The following is a 19,530-nucleotide window of genomic DNA, read 5'->3' on the forward strand; positions in this document are numbered from 1 at the left end:
GGCAGAGCCCTGGGGACCTATACGGGAAAGACTGCGAGAAGCAGACAAAGAGACAAATTGCCAGCTGAACATTTTCAAAAAAACGTATTACAAACTAACCAATCCAGTGCTTTACTTTTTACTGTCAACGGGAAAAACAGAAAACGGGTATTAAAAATCCATGTTTTAAAAATCCCAAACGCCTAAAAAGTACACCAATAAAACAAAACAAAGCTGAAGTACCCCTTTACAATATCCTTTTGTTTACTTTTAAAAATAGATTTTTCTGTAGAAAGCTCTATTCTTTGACTCATTATCAGTGACCTTCTAGGTGACCTTATTGAATTCGCTGCGCAGCATCCTGATTTCTTCATGCACACGTTCTTTAGTCTTGTTAGAGATCTTCTTTACGCACCCGCTAATCTTGCACTGTTTTTTTTTGTCCCACACCCTTTTTTCCACAGAAGCAACTAAATGGCGGACTCTAAGCGGGTATCCATGTTCTTGCAAAAGCCTCCTTCCAAGAGTGGTGGGGATGCAACGGACCAGGTGATGGTGGAGGAGATGACAGAAGAGCATGCTCTGAACATCATTAGACATCCATATCCACAGACTGTGGAGGGTAAGTTACCCAAGTGCATCGCACGGACGGGAGGGGGTTCATTTAGATTCCTCCAATCAACAAATGAAACACACTCAATTTGCTTGTAGGTTCCAAACACAAATATCTGCCCTCTCTGTGAGAGGCCTATGCTACTGAATGATCCATTTCAAGCTTTTCCCCTTATGCTTTTCCTATTTCACCGTAGTCCCGCTCATCCCTAACTTATCACGTACTATATATAGTCCAGAATCCAGTGACATCTGGGCTCAATCCTCAGTGTGCCCCAAGACACCAATGGCTTCTTGTGGTTTGGTTACGCACATTGTCAAAAAGTTGTGATTTCCAAAAGGCACCCCACAATAAACCGTTGTGATTCTTAGTCAACGGTTCTTTCATTTATTCTGGTGCAGCAGCAAAATTGCCCCCTGCTCGTGAACGCTGTAGTAAACAACTGAAATAGATGCTGTATACCTGGCAGGTATACAGGCTTGCTGAACACATGCCTTGGGCATAGCCAGTCCTAAAGAAACCCAAAGCCCGGCGTTTGATACATATCGTTTAGAGCAGTGGTTCCCAGTGGTCCGGGGACCCATGGGGGTCCGCGGAGCGTCCGTGACTGCTTTGTTTTTAGTGTCTGCATTAAACTTATACTTTCAACAGGATTAATTTTGTAGTTAACATTTGGATTATTTTTGACGGGGTTGTCCCCAAGGCTTGGGCACTTCAAGCCTGTATACCTGCCAGATATAGAGCATTAATTTCAGTTGGTAACACACATTGTCATGTTTATAATCACATCACCGGTTGTCTTCCAGTAATGTATATCCACCCTTTTCTCTTATTCCACACTCATCCAACAGACATTGACTCAACAGAGTACTTATCTATTCAACTTTGGGGGCTAAGCACCAGGGGCATTCTGGGTTTACTTAATGTATATTAGAGCCATATTTATGACCCTGTTTGCGTCGCAGGTGCACCTTACAACGTGATACATGCATGACACAAACAATAAGTGAGATTTAGGAAGCCATGCAAGACCACTTTGCGTGGCTGTGAGTGGCTCGATATTGTTGCTTAAGGCAACACAGAGCATATCTGTGTGTTGCCTTACTCTTCCCTGAGAAGGCATTCCATGGGTGCTTAGTGGGTGTTCCTATGCAACTCCCATGGTTTTGGACGCATTCCCAGATTTACCAGAACTAGTATACCTGCCAATGTGCCAAAAAGATACGCCTTCTCAGGGAAGGCTTAAGGAGGAGAAATAGCTTTATTTCTCCTCGTTACTTCCTCTTTCTATCTTTGCTGCATTAGTCAGCACACGTTGAAAGAGGAATAGACCTCTCAGGATGGTTTTTGTGCAGGAAGGTGCCCCTTCCTGCACAAAAACAATCTTTCATGCAACGTAGGCACCCTTGCACCATGGTGCAAGGGTACCTGTCTTGGCACTAAGCAGCCAATTGTGTGCCAGCGCCCGCTGCCCTTTCCCTGTGACGCAGCGCAGCAAGTTGAGTTGCTGTGCTGTGCCACATTTTCATAAATTTGCCCCTGGGTTTAGCAAATTATTGCGTAGCTTTATGTACAGCTGTCTGTCTTTTGAGAGTTAAATCAGTAACCATATTGACTGTTCAATAAATATGCCTTACAAAGCACACCAATCAAATTATAACCCTACCAGAATCTCAATAATAAATCGTTCAAGAAAATAGTTGGGTAAACCGAGTATGATTCAATTACTTTATCTTCAAAATGAGTGTAAAGGCCCATGACTTAAAAATGCATCTATTGTTTACCGTAACGCATACTTAATGTAAGGAATCGGGAGCACAGCATTTACTTCCCTTCTCAGACTTAACCTTACAACCGTTTCAGAAGAAGCGCTAGTTCTCCAGTTGTTAACAAATCGTTCTAAAATCACACGAGGTACAATTAAGTGTGATCTAAAGTTACTGGCATTACAAAGTTCAGCTGACTGCAGTTTGTTAGACGTTTTCACTTGTTCATTTTTTTAAAACGTAAAATTTAAATGAAGGCTACAAAATCACATTCAGATTTAATTTGTACTTATTCATTTGCAACAGTTTTACACTTTTCAGGACACACCTTGTTTTTTTTCTTTACAAAAACGGCATAAGGTAGGGAGGGAGAGGGAACTCTCCTGGTTCATCCAATTGGAATGCACAGTCGAGCCAGCAAGAAACCTTTGGTTTGAGTAAGAGTTGAGTTCATGTGTAATAAAAAGTATTACCAGCGTTAGGTTTGGCGCGGATGAGCAGGAAAGGCTTACTATTCAACGGTGATGTATTGGTTTACGTGATTTTTTTAGTCCATGGTAAGCACTGGCGAATCTCAAGTTTTCTTTTATACTTCTTGGTTCCACAATAAAGCGGAGCTCTGACAACCTCCAATTCATCCTTAAAAGATCCTGAGTGAGGTATCATAAACAAAAGCAAATCGACCAGTGCCCAAATCCAAGGAAGGAAATGGACACTGAAATGGGGTCTCTTGGTACCAGAGGCCTTGCCTAGAAGAAGAGCAGTGAGGAACCTTTCTCACCTTCCAGTTGTGGAGGCTTGCTGTACAAGGAATATCGGCCCAGACAGCTGCTGAAGTATGCCACAGAGGAGGTGAGAAGGCTTTGCCTGGAGCCCATCTGTGAAGATTCAGTAGGCTCACAGCGACTCTGGGATTGGTAGTATTATGGAGGAAAATGGATCCGGCTCACTGGAGGTTTGTGATTAGGAGGCCACCTAGAAGGTAGGGCTCAGTGCTGTGGTTGGTGCTGGAAGAAGAATGAAATAAGCCCTTGACAGACCGGAGACAGCAGGGCAGACAACCAGAAGAATTCTCGAATATTCAGGCTAGAATAAGAACGGGATATCGGCCAGGGCCACAGTGGGGTGTGAGGACAGGCCATGCAGGGGATAAATGTAGCTCCAATCCCCTATTCCTTATTTCCTCTGATGCTCTGTGGAGATCTGGGTGCTCTGCCTCCAATGTTTTGAAGAGGAACACTTCCCCTGGTCCTGATTGGCAGCCCAGGTAGTGGAAAAGAATGAATCAAACTTGACCTGGGAGATGGTGAAGAATCAGGTATCTGTGGCACAGGGTCCTGTAAACAATGCAGCAGGGTGTACGTGCCGTCTGAGCACCAAGGCATACCAGGAGTCATCCAGGTATCTGAAAAATGGCCTTGGATCAGCATGGCCACTTTGTGAGTTGTGGCCGCTGATTGCCCACCCAGAAATCTTAGGTTATTAGGCACACCAGACCATGATTGCAGACGCTGCAGTCTCCAACAGGCTAAGTATTAGACACAATACAATGGAAAGGGGCAATGCATGCAAGGGAACACCTAGATGGGCCCAGCAGTCTGAGAATCTAGGAATGGCTGTTGTGGACCCACCAGGCTCTGGGGCTGCCTCAATAGACTTACAGAAGCATGTCAACTACTGAAAAAGAGGTCACAATACATAAACGGGCCCTAGCAGTGTGCTACAAAATAACATATGTACAGAACTAAATGAACATGTTTGAAGAGAGGCATTTCTTTGCCTCTGCTGTTGATCATATGCTATCTGTAACACTTTTGACAGATTGAGTGAAAGACGATAATGCCTGGCGTTGGTTTCAGGCGACGTTCTGACATCTTAGAACACGTGTACCAGCACACATGACAGCTTATGGGATGAGTAATGACTGAACATATACACCTATGCAGCAAAATAAAATTGATCAAATAAACCAGCAAAAGAGACATGCAAGGGTTAACGATCACAAATATCCTACAATCTATTGAGAGCCCTGGGAGGCCTTAAAGAGTCAAATAAACACCATAACAATGGAGGTAAAACATCTGTGGGCAGATCTCATGAAAGTAAATGACAGAAGGAAAGCAACTGAGCAATAACTAGACCAGCTGCTACAGTCAATGGACTTTCTGTCCTATCCCAAAAGCTGGAATACTGATTGGGAGACGCCGAAGAGGGGTCCTGGAGGAAGAACCTTAATTTTATGGCCTTCAAAGAGTGAGCAGAAAGTTCATCTACTGAACGATTTCTGAAACAATGGATTACAGAGTTATGTTTTGTGGTCTTGCAGATGCTTATCTCCTAAAGCATCTGAGCTGGGTGTTGCAGGGGTGTAGATAGAGCCCCCTCCAATGTCTTTTAGGATAGGAGTTATTATCTATAACCAGCTAACCATACACTATATTTACTGTCTGGGGGTTGGTGTTAGAGTTTTAATTTGTGTGTTGTTGTGCTAAGTTTAGTTAAAGAGACTTTTCATAGACAATCAACTGGCCGGTATCGAGGAAAGTAACTTAACAGTGTGTAACATAGTAGTACCTATTTGAGGGAGGATATAAAGAGGACATTTTAAATATTTATAGTTGTAAATGCAGGTGGCCATGTAGCAGTTATGATGAGTTGAAGAAAACAAAAACGCTTAATATTCCAATGTTGGGTTAAAGGGTGGCTGGAGCTGGTGGGGGCAGCTGAAGTTAGGGGAAGTGGAGGTTGTTGCAGCAGTGAGTTAACTGTTATGTTATGTGTATTTATATTGAACACAAATCACCTGGGAGGGTATCCTGGCACTGTAGCAGGAGATGCATGGGCTGAGCCAGGGTTGGGGCTAGATGAAAAGCTAAGTCTTCAAATTCTTGCAGAATTCGAAAACTTAGGAGAAGGCTCAGGTGTGCGGGAGCAGGTCATTCCAGGCTTTAGGCTAGAGGTAGGAGAAGGCACGACTGCTGTATCTGGTTCTGCATTTGAGGTGTCTGGATGAGCACAGGCATCTTGTAGTTTTGTGGAAGTCTATGCAGGTTTTGAGGTATACAGGGCCAATGTTATGTAAGGCTTTGTATGTCTGTGTGAGGGGTTTGAAGGGTGTTTGTTTTTCTGGATTGGTAGCCCGTGGAGCTGTCTGGGGTTCAGGGCGGGAGATTGAGGGTTAGCCTGGCTGCTTAGTTTTTTATGCTCTAGAGTCTTACAGTCATTTGAGCATTGATTCCAGCACAGTGTGTGTTGCTGTCGTCCAGCTCGCTGGTGATGATGGCTTGGGTGACGGTTCTGCCAGTGTTGGTGGGGAGCCATTTGAAGATCTTCTTGAGCATTTGGGGTGTGTGGCAGTAAGAGATGGACAATGCGTTCACTTGGCTGGTCATCTGTGATTCTTTGTGTGGAGTGCTGGGAGGGGTATGGGTGTGAGTTTGTCAGGCCACCGGGTGGAGTCCCCGAGTGAGGAATCTTTGCCGAAGATTAGTACCTCCACCTTGTCTGTGCTGAGCCTAAGGCAGTTGGTTTTCATCCATTTGGTGATGCTCATGCAGGTGGAGATATTATCGTGGCGTTTGGCATTTTGTCGGAGAGGGAGAGTATGAGCGGGGTGCCATCTGCATAGCATATGATGTTGATTCAGTGCATGCGGATAATGCTGGTGAGTGGGGTCATAGGCATTGAACAGAGTGGGGCTGAGTGAGGATTCTTATAGAACTCCGCAAATGCAGTTGAGGTGAAGGTGGGCTAGGCTGACCGATGGGGTGCGGCCTGTCAGAAAGGAGCAAATCCGGTGAAATGCCAGTTTTGTGCAGCCTTTGGATAAGGATGGGATGGGAGATGGTGCTGAAGGCTGTGGAAAGATCCAGTAGGATGAGGCCAGTGGTGTCACCTCTGACTGTGATCACCCAAAATGTTGTCCTTGGTGTTGATGAGTGCTTTATCTGAACTGTGGTTGGGCCTGAATCTAGACTGAGTGGTATCAAAGAGGTCGTTGTTAGCAGGGGCATAGATTCAGGGGGAGGGGGTTTGTGGGGTGTTACAACCCCCTAACAATGTATTTTGTGATAAATAGCTGGGTGCAGGTGCTTTCAGTTGGGTATGTTGAAGTGTCTGTCGGGTTTCACCACGAAATGTCCACATACAGACAAAAACGCGCACACACTTTCTCTGTTTGGAAAGACTTTAAAAATGTTGGTTATTTCACTAAATAATGGCTGTAGGAAGTTGGCTCTGTATGTACTATTTCAAAGTAAGAAATCACATGCACAGAGTCCAAGGGTTCCCCTTAGAGGTAAGATAGTGGCAAAAAGAGATAATTTGAATGCTCTATTTTGTGGTAGTGTGGTTGAGCAGTAGGCTTATCAGAGGGTAGTTTTAAGCATTTGTTGTACACACACAGGCAATAAATGGGGAACACACACTCAAAGACAATTCCAGGCCAATAGTTTTTTTATATAGAAAAATATATTTTCTTAGTTTATTTTAAGAACCACAGGTTCAAGATTTACAAACAATACTTTAAATGAAAGGTACTTCACTTAGGAGCTTTGAATTAGCAAAATAGCATATACAGTTTTCACACAAATGGCAATAAGCTATTTTAAAACTAGACACAGTGCAATTTTCAACAGTTCCTGGGGGAGGTAAGTAAACCACCTACAGGGTTCCAATTTGGGTCCAAGGTAGCCCACCGTTGGGGGTTCAGAGCAACCCCAAAGTTACCACACCAGCAGCTCAGGGCCGGTCAGGTGCAGAGGTCAAAGTGGTGCCCAAAATGCATAGGCTTCAATGGAGAAGGTGGTGCCCCAGTTCCAGTCTGCCAGCAGGTAAGTACCCGCGTCTTCGGAGGTCAGACCAGGGGGGTTTTGTAGGGCACCGGGGGGGACACAAGTCAACACAAAAAATACACCCTCAGCGGCACGGGGCGGCCGGGTGCAGTGTGCAAACAGGCGTCGGGTTCGCTATAGGATTCAATGGGAGACCAAGGGGTCTCTTCAGCAATGCAGGCAGGCAAGGGGGGGGGCTCCTCGGGGTAGCCACCACCTGGGCAAGGGAGAGGGCCACCTGGGGTCGTTCCTGCACTGGAGGTCGGATCCTTCAGGTCCTGGGGGCTGCGGGTGCAGTGTCTTTACCAGGCGTCGGGTCTTTGAAGCAGGCAGTCACGGTCAGGGGGAGCCTCAGGATTCCCTCTGCAGGCGTCGCTGTGGGGGCTCAAGGGGGTCAACTCTGGCTACTCACGGTCTCGTAGTCGCCGGGGAGTCCTCCCTGTGGTGTTTGTTCTCCACAAGTCGAGCCGGGGGCGTCGGGTGCAGAGTGCAAAGTCTCACGCTTCCGGCGGGAAACGTGTGTTGTTTCAAAGTTGCTTCTTTGTTGCAAAGTTGCAGTCTTTGGGGAACAGAGCCGCTGTCCTCGGGAGTTCTTGGTCCTTTTAGATGCAGGGTAGTCCTCTGAGGCATCAGAGGTTGCTGGACCCTGTGGAACGCGTCGCTGGAGCAGTGTCTTTAGAAGTGGGGAGACAGGCCGGTAGAGCTGGGGCCAAAGCAGTTGGTGTCTCCGTCTTCTCTGCAGGTTTTTCAGCTCAGCAGTCCTTCTTCGTCTTAGGTTGCAGGAATCTATCTTGCTGTGTTCTGGGAGCCCCTAAATACTCGATTTAGGGGTGTGTTTAGGTCTGGGGGGTTAGTGGCCAATGGCTACTAGCCCTGAGGGTGGCTACACCCTCTTTGTGCCTCCTCCCTGAGGGGAGGGGGGCACATCCCTAATCCTATTGGGGGAATCCTCCATCTGCAAGATGGAGGATTTCTAAAAGTCAGAGTTACCTCAGCTCAGGACACCTTAGGGGCTGTCCTGACTGGCCAGTGACTCCTCCTTGTTTTTCTCATTATCTTCTCCGGCCTTGCCGCCAAAAGTGGGGCCGTGGCCGGAGGGGGCGGGCAACTCCACTAGCTGGAGTGCCCTGGGGTGCTGTAACAAAGGGGGTGAGCCTTTGAGGCTCACCGCCAAGTGTTACAGTTCCTGCAGGGGGAGGTGAGAGGCACCTCCACCCAGTAAAGGCTTTGTTACTAGCCACAGAGTGACAAAGGCACTCTCCCCATGTGGCCAGCAACATGTCTGGTGTGTGGCAGGCTGCTAAAACTAGTCAGCCCACACTGGTAGTCGGTTAAGGTTTCAGGGGGCACCTCTAAGGTGCCCTCTGGGGTGTATGTTACAATAAAATGTACACTGGCATCAGTGTGCATTTATTGTGCTGAGAAGTTTGATACCAAACTTCACAGTTTTCAGTGTAGCCATTATGGTGCTGTGGAGTTCGTGCATAACAGACTCCCAGACCATATACTCTTATGGCTACCCTGCACTTACAATGTCTAAGGTTTTGCTGAGACTGTAGGGGCATAGTGCTCATGCACTGATGCCCTCACCTATGGTATAGTGCACCCTGCCTTAGGGCTGTAAGGCCTGCTAGAGGGGTGACTTATCTATACCTATAGGCAGTGTGAGGTTGGCATGGCACCCTGAGGGGAGTGCCATGTCGACTTAGTTGTTTTATCCCCACTAGCACACACAAGCTGGCAAGCAGTGTGTCTGTGCTGAGTGAGGGGTCCCCAGGGTGGCATAAGACATGCTGCAGCCCTTAGAGACCTTCCCTGGCATCAGGGCCCTTGGTACCAGAGGTACCAGTTACAAGGGACTTACCTGGATGCCAGTGTGTGCCAATTGTGGAAACAACTGTACATTTTAGGTGAAAGAACACTGGTGCTGGGGCCTGGTTAGCAGGGTCCCAGCACACTTCTCAGTCAAGTCAGCATCAGTATCAGGCAAAAAGTGGGGGGTAACTGCAACAGGGAGCAATTTCTTTACAATGGCTTTCTCTCACTTAGTTCATGTACCAATATGTGTTCCTCTCCCTTTCCACTGCCACTTAAGCCCCTCTTGTGCACCCTACTTGTTGTATAATGTACTTCAACATCATGTGCCAGCGTGATTGTTGGAAATCTGAAGCTAACACCCCTCTCCAGTCATACTGACCAAGCTACGCCCCTGGTTGTCAGTAAGGTTGGTGGTTAGTTAATTGTTTATCATCCGTTACAATTGCTGGGTATGGTAATAGTGATATAGGCTGGTAGTTGGCTAGCATATTCAGGTCTGCTTGGGGTTTCTTGAAGGGGGTGGGTACTATGGTGTGTTTTCAGGGGTGTGATGACTGGGTTGTTCAGGATCGGGGGGAAGGCTGCGCTGATGAGGTCCAGTCCTTTGATGAAGATGTGGTGAAGGCATTGGTCCAAGGGTGCTTTGGACTGTATAGACTGCATGGCTGTTGCAGTTTCTTGAGTGGTGAGGGGGAGCCAGGTGGTTAGGTGGTCCTCTAGGTGTTGATAGAGTGGGCCAGGTGGACTAACAGGGTAGGTGGGTCCAGCTGGGGCCTGAAGTTTTTTTAGATTCTGGTGATCTTGTTGCTTGAGAATTGGGGGAGCTGTGTGCAGAGGACCTGATTGGGAGTTATGCTGGTGGAGCTTGGTGTCTCTGAGGTGAAGTCTTTCACTATGGCAAAGATTTCCTTGGCGCTGTTGGTGTTACTTTCAATGCAGTGTTTGAGCGTGGAGCGTTTGATGGCCATGTTTGCTGATAGTAGCATCGGAGGGCGGATTTTTAGGTGCTTATCGGTGTTGTATTGTTGCCTTCCTTGCTGCATAATTTAGTTAATCACTCTACATAGTTCAGTCCTCCAGTGCCGCATAATTCCAGGAGTCCTAGTTGTATACTTTGTTTGTCCAATAAAATATATTACACTGCGTATTACATAGAAAAATATCTCTTCAATAAGTAATGTTTTTTCTTGGTTCCATGTAAACAAAAACACCAAAGTTTGAAAAAACATTTAAGTGGGAAAATGGGCAGGCACAGTAATGCCAGAAAGGAAAGATTATATTACAAAAACCGAAGTAGAACGCGCCAGGCAGGCCACTCAACACTGAAAACCATCGAGTATTGTCATTAAGCTCTCATACATTGTTTTGGGTAAAGGGGTCTATGAACATAACTGTAAATTAAATAAGCATGTTTAACATGTTGACATCTCCAGAAGATGCGTGGATTTGACATTCCCTTTTGTTTCCCTTTCTCGCAGAGGAGATATCATTGGTGTTTAACACTTACAACATGCCATCCAATTTCGGTGTTTCCTCTCGCAGAAAAAGAGAGAAAGGGATCAATTTGGATGGGACCATCACCACTCTTGCTGTGGATCGCCGCAAGTCTAAGGTTTGGAACTACTATACCAAGCTGGGTGATGCCTATGTGGAGTGCAATGTGTGCAAAAAGCAGCTGTCCTTTCACAATAGTACCACAACCATGCGGGAGCATCTGGTGCGGAAGCACAGCATCCGTGACACCCTTCTTTCTCAGCTGAAGGAGGAACAGGCATCAGAGCCCGAGGAAATCATGGCAAAAAGGTCGCGGCAGGATACACCAGAGATCCATCTGTACCACCCCACCTCTTGCCCCGAACCCAGAACTGACATGATTACAGATCTAGTGCTAGAAATGATCTTCCGTGACCTTCATCCTCTCTCCGTAGTGGAGGACAAAGGGTTTGGCCTTCTCATAGGATACCTGGAACCCAGTTTTACCCTCCCATCGCCTGTGCAACTGTCCAGTATGTTGTGGCACAAGTACAATGTAGTCAAGCAACACCTCGAACACTATCTGCGTACAGCCGAATCAATTGTCCTGTCGGTTGACCTCTGGGTTTCTTTGCCCCACCAGGCTTACTTGACAATCACGGCAAACTTCATAGATTCTGATTGGAGATTTGCCCGATGCATTCTACAAACTCAACAGGTACATGAGGTAGACTTAAAGGATAATCTGGCAGAGAAACTTTACTCTGTTTTGGTGGAGTTTGGCTTGGCTGCTAAGTCAGTGTTCTGTGTGTTGCACGACCGATTGCCAGACATGATGGCTAATTCGGAGCAGTTACAAAAGCTTCACGGTTGGAAGAGTTTGTGCTGTTGTGCTCATCTGTTACACCACTGCGTTCAAGCCGGACTCCGTGTGCAGCAGGTGCAGGAAGCTCTAGCTGCAGCCAGGCATATTGTTGCCTTCTTCCAACAGGACGTGAAGGCATCCTGCTCCCTGAACAGCAAACTGGAGGCCATGAATAAAATCAAACAGAAGCCGGTGATGGACATACCGTGCCGCTGGCTGACGACCATCGAAATGTGCGAGAGCCTGCTTGCGCTGAAATGGGCCATCATGTCCGTTCTGGAAGAACAGACCAAAAACACCTCAGCTGTGCAAAATCTAGCAGACCCTCAGTGGAAGCTCTTGCAAGATCTCGTTCCCATAATGAGAACGGTTAAGATTGCAACATCTTTTTTGCGAGAAGAACAAAACACCTCAACGTCCTCCTTAATGCCATGTGTACACGGCATTGTGACTGCTATTAGCCAACAATCAGAAGATTCCACTGAGGCTATCAAGACAGTTGTGAACAACATAAGGTCGGAGATCCAGCAAAAATGGGACATGCAGGATGAAGAGAAGTTACTTGAAAGTCCAGCTGTGATAGCTTCTTTTTTGGATCCCCGTTTCAAGGAGCTAAGGTTCCTAAACCCTAGCGCAAGGACTGAATTACACACTAAAGTGAAAGAGATGTTATCACAGATCTGCAGTCCTCAGGAGCAATTCACTCCTCTGTCATTGGGGTCACCAGAATGCAAGTTGGACTTCAGTGATGGTAACCACCAGTTTTCCAATCAAAAGGACAGAAGCGCATGCGGGCAGTCACAGAGTATCTATGACATTCTCCTTGGGAAAGATCCAACAGAAAGCATGCCCGAAATCCACCAGCAGCTAGAGAACTACATTGTGGAACCACTCTGCAAACGTAGTGCCAGCCCCCTTGACTGGTGGAGAAACAATGAGCACAGATTCCCTGTGGTCGCCAAACTAGCTAGGCAATACTTTGCCATCCCAGCCACGGCAGTGGTGCCGGTGCGTGCATTTGCCCCGACGGAAAGTTCTCTTGAGCAACGACGAGCAGTCCTCTCCCAGGAACACCTGGATCAAATTCTGTTCCTCCACCAAAATGTTGACTTTTTAGAATCAATGAAAAATAACATGGGCACATGATTTCAACTTAAGATGCACCACTGCGCTTTAAACCAAAATGTTAGGAATATAAGTAGAAGAGCACTTCACGATGAGGTGTGCAGTAAAATATTTAACGCCACACAACGTGCATGGCTTGTCCCCCTGTGGAAGAGTGCGGAAATGTGGCATGTTTTGTACTGTATTATAGCTCTCATAAAGTATCCCAAAGAAAAGAAAAACTGCATGTCTTATTACGTTTTCATCTCTGATTTAAAAGTTTTACTAAAGTATTCAAAACGTGCTTATATTTTCTCTGAACTTTGTTTATTTCTCATGTGAGATTAATTTTAGTCATTTTCATTATTGCCTATCAAAGAAGTTAACTTAACAGGAAGAGTCATACCCACCATGATTAACCCTGGCTATTGATAAGTGGTGTAGATTAGGGCCTGAAACCAGTAGTAGCTGACAAAGTACATATGCTTATGTCGTTTTTTACCGGCAGGGTGTGGTACGGTTTTTGCCCCCTGAGCCCCATTGATTCCCCAAATTTCGATACCTTAAATTCTATCACAGCAGCTAACCTAGTAAATGACATTGAATCAGTGGTATGATAAGGATCAACACGGGTCTTAACAGTCATGGTGGGCTAGGAATAAGGTTTTACCGCAATACAGAGAAGAAAATACAGAAAGAAGCAGAGCAGGGCAAGGTTGGTAAGAGGTCACAGGTGTCCACTGGTATAAACCCTAAGAAGGAACAGAGGGTAAAATTGAATAATCTGACAAAAACTAATCAACACAGCTGCAAACAACTGCACTGTACTTGGGTTCACCGCTAGTATCTTTGGCCACCACAGTGAGAAGCAGTTCAGTGTCACAAAATCGAATCTTTCAGTAGTTATATTCCAACTGATATCCAAATAACCAATAAATCATTTGTTATAAACAGCCCACAAGTCTAGTAGATAAGTTGATTTTTTCTATTCACAACTGCCTCAGCACAACAGTAAGGATAAAGGCTGTCTGAAAATCTCACGCTCTTCGCTTGGTATTCCTGGCACTATACTCTGAATATTCATGACTTTCGTGCAAGGCAAACCCCAGTAACCTCATCATAACCTACAAGGTCCCAGTTACATTACAATATCATTTCCCAACTTGTATTCAAGTTAAAGAAAAACAAACAAAACTTTCAATTAAAATAACCACAACGTGAAAAGCCCCCCTCTCTCTCAGGTACAAGCACTTGAACACTGAAAGAACATCACTGTAAATGGGGGTCATTTCACCGCTCTTTGCTTGTTCCACAGAACAACGCCCACAAGTCCAACGTGACATTTTCCCATCTGTTTAGGGATCCAGTGAAATGGCTAAAACCTGAGGTACAAAATACGGATTAAAGACCATCAGCCATGTGCACATAAAATGAAGATGAGATACAGCCTCTCTTTTTATCAACATATTATGGCATCTGTTATTGCTTATAACATATATCTGCCTCTGTTTTATTCCAATCAACATTATGGGTCCTGGCCGAATAAATGACGGAACCACGCATGCTATTACAACTGGGGCATTACAACACATGCGTCTTTACAAAGCATGCCTTTTCCACACAGATTTTTATCACAAATATGTCTTTACCATGCATGCTGATGAATGGTAAAGGCATATGCGTGATTAGAAATTTACAGTTAAGTAAAAAAACCTTATGTGTGTGTGTATATATATATATATATATATATACACGTGTATATATATATGTTCGATGGCATGTGTAGCTGCAGATACACATGCTGTGCATTATCCTGCCATCTAGTGTTGGGTGTTACAAGTTGTTTTTCTTCGAAGAAGTCTTTTCGAGTCACAAGATCGAGGGACTCCTCCCTTTCGGCTCCATTGCGCATGGGCATCGACTCCATCTTAGATTGTTTTCTTTCCGCCATCGGGTTCGGACGTGTTCCTCTTCGCTCCGTATTTCGGTTTGGAAAAGATAGTTATCCATCGGAAAATTCGACGGTATTGTTTGCGCTCGGTATCAGGTTAGTGCTAGCACATCGACACCGAAGAAAGAAGAGCTCCGGCGGCCCTTCGGGACTTCCACTCCTCAGCCGGGCCTGGTCGACCCGACCGCGTCCATCTTCAAACCTCATGGACCAGACCCCCTTCCGCTTCTGCCCCAACTGCCACGCTAAGTATCCTTAACAGACCAACACTTGGTCTGTAATCTGTGTTTGTCCCCCGAACACAAAGAGGATAGTTGCGAGGCCTGTCGGGCTTTTAGATCCAAGAAAACACTGAGGGATCGAAGAGCAAGAAGACTCCAGATGGCGTCGACACCGGCCAGACACACCGACGTCGAAGAAGAGGAGAGATTCTCCATTCGAGATTCGGACTCACACGAGTCCGAGACCGACCAGCCGAAGACGCAACAAACCGTGAGTAAACCAGCACTGGTAAAAACTAACACAAAAATAATGAAGGCCAAGGGGACGCCACCGCCAACAGGCCATGGCTTAACCCGAAAACACGGTGACCAAACATCAGCACCGAAAAAGGCCTCCCAGCAGCCGAAGACATCCGTCTCCGGTCGAGATACCGGCTCCGAACAGACTCAGCACCGAGAGTTCGGCACCCCGAAAGTCAAAAAGGTTTCCTCGGAGCCCAAAAAAACGATCGAAAATAATTTGGTGCCGAAACATGCGGCCTCGGAGCCGAAACAAGGCTCCTATACAGAGGGACAACACCTTTCAAAACAATTACAAGGTCACCGGTTTGAACAAGAACTGGGCATGGGAGAGCCAGACCATACCCAGAGGAGGCTGCATATACAAAAGGATACGGGGAGAATCAGAACTCTTCCTCCAATAAAGATGAAGCGCAAGCTCGCATTCCAGGAGGCGGAAATGCAGCCGAAGGTGAAAGTGGCTAAAGAAAAGACACCACCACGTTTCTCGCCACAGCAATCGCCAACACAATCGCCACATCTGTCCCCGGTAGCAACACCCCCAATGATGCAGTCACCAACACACACAGGGATGAGCCAAGATGACCCGGATGCATGGGATTTGTATGATGCACTGGTCTCTGACAATAGTCCTGATTGCTACCCGGCAAGGCCGTCACCATCTGAGGACAGCACCGCATAAATGCAGGTGGTTTCAAGGGCAGCTACATTTCATATTGCAGCATTGCATGCAGAGCCCATAAAGGAGGTTTTTTTTTCAACACCCTCTCATCTACGCACAGCCAATACCAAAGCTTGCCAATGCTGCCAGGAATGCTAACACACGCCAAACAAGTGTTTCAGGAACCAGTCAAAGGCAGAGCCATCACGCCTAGGGTGTAGAAGAAATATAAACCTCCCCCTAGCGACCCTGTGTATATCACACAACAGTTAACTCCTGATTCGGTGGTAGTAGGAGCAGCCCGGAAAAGAGCGAGCTCACAAACTTCTGGAGACGCACCACCGCCCGACAAAGAAAGTCGGAAATTCGATGCAGCAGGCAAAAGGATGGCAGCACAGGCAGCCAATCAATGGCGAATTGCCAATTTGCAAGCTCTGTTGGTACGATACGACAGGGCACATTGGGATGAAATGCAACATCTCATTCAGCACCTTCCCAAAGAGTTCCACAAACGTGCCCAACAGGTTGTTGAGGAGGGCCAAGCTATCTCGAACAACCAAATAAGGTCGGCTATGGACTCAGCAGACACGGCGGGGAGGACAGTGAACACGGCAGTAACCATTCGAAGACACGCATGGTTACGAACCTTCAGGTTTAAGCCAGAAATCCAGCAGGCTGTGCTGAATATGCCTTTCAACGAACAACTATTGTTTGGGCCGGAGGTGGATACAGCGATAGAAAAACTGAAAAAAGACACAGACACGGCCAAAGCCATGGGCGCGCTCTACTCCCCACAGAGCAGAGGCACTTTTAGGAAGCCACACTTTAGAGGGGGTTTCGGGCCCAAACCCCACAGTGCCTTCCACCTCACAAGTCAGACCCACATATCAGGGCCAGTATCACAGGGGAGGTTTTCGAGGACAATATAGAGGTGGACAGTTCCCTAAAACAAGAGGGAAATTCCAGAGTCCAAAACCCCCACAAACCAAACAGTGACTTCAATGTCACAAACCCCCACCACACAACACCAGTGGGGGGGAGACTTACAGATTATTACCACAACTGGGAACACATAACTACTGACGCGTGGGTCCTAGCCATTATCCCACATGGTTATTGCATAGAATTCCTTCATTTGCCACCAGATGTGCCTCCAAGAGCACACAATATGACCAAACAACACTTAGACCTGTTACAACTAGAAGTCCAAGCATTGTTAGAAAAAGAAGCAATAGAACTAATACCCAACCATCAAAAAGGAACAGGTGTTTACTCCCTGTATTTCCTAATTCCAAAAAAAGACAAAACACTGAGACCCATATTAGACCTCAGAACACTGAACCTTTACTTCAAATCAGATCACTTTTACATGGTGACACTTCAAGACGTGATTCCCTTGCTCAAACAACAGGACAACATTAAGATCTCAAGGATGCTTATTTCCACATACTCATACATCCTTCACACAGGAAATACTTAAGGTTTGTAATCCGAGGCGTGCATTACCAATTCCAGGTCTTAGCATTCGGCATAACAACAGCCCCAAGGGTATTCACAAAATGCCTTGCAGTAGTAGCCGCTCACATCAGGAGACAGCACATACACGTATTCCCTTACTTAGACGATTGGTTAATAAAAACCAGCATTCAGCAACAGTGTCTTTTACACACAAAATACGTCATAGAAACCCTTCACAAACTAGGGTTCTCTATAAACTACAAAAAATCACTTCTACAACCGTGTCAAATACAACAATACTTAGGAGCAACAATCAACACACAAAAGGGGATTGCCACTCCAAGTCCACAAAGGGTACAAGCCTTCCAAAATGTAATACTAAACATGTACCCAAACCAACACTATCAAGTAAGGTTTGTAATGAAACTCCTAGGCATGATGTCTTTATGCACAGCCATTGTCCCAAATGCGAGACTACACATGCGACCCTTACTTAAGTGTCTAGCAACACAATGGGCACAAGCACAGGGTCAACTTCAAGATCTAGTGTTGATAGACCGCCAAACACACTTCTCGCTTCAGTGGTGGAATCCTATAAATTTAAACCAAGGGCGGCCATTCCAAGACCCAGTGCCTCAATACGTGATCACAACAGATGCTTCCATGATAGGGTGGGGAGCACACCTCAACCAGCACAGTATACAGGGACAATGGGACGTTCAACAAAGGCAACTGCATATAAATCATTTAGAGCTGTTAGCAGTGTTCTAGCATTGAAAGCATTTCAACCGCTAATAGTCCACAAACACATTCTTGTAAAAACAGACAACATGACAACAATGTATTACTTAAACAAACAAGGAGGGACACACTCATCACAACTGTGTCTCTTAGCACAGAGGATTTGGCATTGGGCGATTCACAATCACATTCGCCTAATAGCACAATACATCCCAGGGATTCAGAACCAGTTGGCCGACAATCTCAGTTGAGCTCACTAACAGACACACGAATGGGAGGGAAATTCATCCCCAGATACTACAAACTTACTTTCTATGCTGGGGAACACCAGAAATAGACCTATTCGCAACAAAGGAAAACGCAAAATGCCAAAACTTCGCGTCCAGGTATCCACACCCTCAGTCTAAGGGCAATGCGCTATGGATGAGTTGGTCAGGGATATTTGCCTACGCTTTTCCCCCTCTCCCACTCCTTTCTTATCTAGTAAACAAAATGAATCAAAACAAACTCAAACTAATACTAATAGCACCAACCTGGGCTCGCCCACCATGGTATACAACATTACTAGACCTGTCAGTAGTACCTCATATCAAACTACCAAACACACCAGATCTGTTAACTCAACACAAACAGCAGATCAAACACCCGAATCCAGCATCGCTCAATCTAGCAATCTGGCTCCTGAAGTCTTAGAATTTAGTCATTTAGACCTTACACAAGAATGTATGGAAGTCATTAAATAAGCCAGGAAACCTACTACAAGACATTGTTACACAAACAAATGGAAAAGATTTATTTATCACTGCCATAATAATCAAATTCAACCACTACATGCTTCTGCAAAAAACATTGTAAGCTATTTATTACACTTACAAAAGTAAAAACTAGCATTTTCTTCTATCAAAATACATATCTGCAGATTACACATTCAACATCACTCTAGAATCCCAGTCATCAAAGCACTTATGGAAGGTTTAAAAAGAATCATACCCCCGAGAACACCACCAGTTCCCTCATGGAACCTCAATATTGTACTAACACGACTCATGGGTCCACCATTTGAACCCATGCACTCTTGTGAGATGCAATACTTAACCTGGAAAGTAGCCTTCCTTATAGCTATCACATCTCTTAGAAGAGTAAGTGAAATACAAGCATTCACTATACAAGAACCATTTATATAAATACATAAACATAAAGTGGTTCTCTGTACAAATCCAAAATTCTTGCCAAAAGTTATATCACCGTTCCACCTAAACCAAACAGTGGAACTCCCAGTTTTTTTTCCACAACCAGACTCAGTAGCCGAAAGAGCCTTACATACGTTAGACATCAAAAGAGCACTAATGTATTACATCGATAGAACAAAACAATTTCGCAAGACAAAACAATTGTTTGTAGCCTTCCAAAAACCTCATGCAGGAAATCCAATATCCAAACAAGGCATTGCCAGATGGATAGTGAAATGTATTCAGACCTGCTATATCAAAGCAAAAAGAGATCTGCCTATTACACCAAAGGCGCCACAATGGCCTTTTTAGGAAATATACCTATGTCAGAAATCTGTAAGGCAGCCACATGGTCTACGCCTCATACATTCACAAAACATTACCGTGTAGATGTGTTAACAACACAACAAGCCACAGTAGGGCAAGCTGTATTAAGAACATTATTCCAGACAACTTCAACAACTACAGGCTAAGCCACCGCTTTTGGGGAGATAACTGCTTACTAGTCTATGCACAGCA

At 45.6% G+C, this 19,530-nt stretch overlaps 1 protein-coding gene across 1 annotated transcript in view; it reads left to right on the top strand.

Moving 5' to 3' along the window:
- Positions 1–12,753, top strand: part of LOC138259335 (E3 SUMO-protein ligase ZBED1-like) — a 32,902-nt gene extending 20,149 nt beyond the window's left edge. The window contains exons 2-3 of the mRNA XM_069206976.1: positions 444–601; positions 10,487–12,753. Coding sequence (XP_069063077.1) covers positions 454–601; positions 10,487–12,492 — 2,154 coding nt within the window. The 5' untranslated portion in view covers positions 444–453 and the 3' untranslated portion in view covers positions 12,493–12,753. The remainder of the gene's footprint in view (positions 1–443; positions 602–10,486) is intronic.
- The last annotated feature ends 6,777 nt before the right edge of the window (positions 12,754–19,530 follow it).

This window comes from Pleurodeles waltl, chromosome 9, assembly GCF_031143425.1.
Source record: "Pleurodeles waltl isolate 20211129_DDA chromosome 9, aPleWal1.hap1.20221129, whole genome shotgun sequence".
Taxonomy (NCBI): Eukaryota; Metazoa; Chordata; class Amphibia; order Caudata; family Salamandridae; genus Pleurodeles; species Pleurodeles waltl.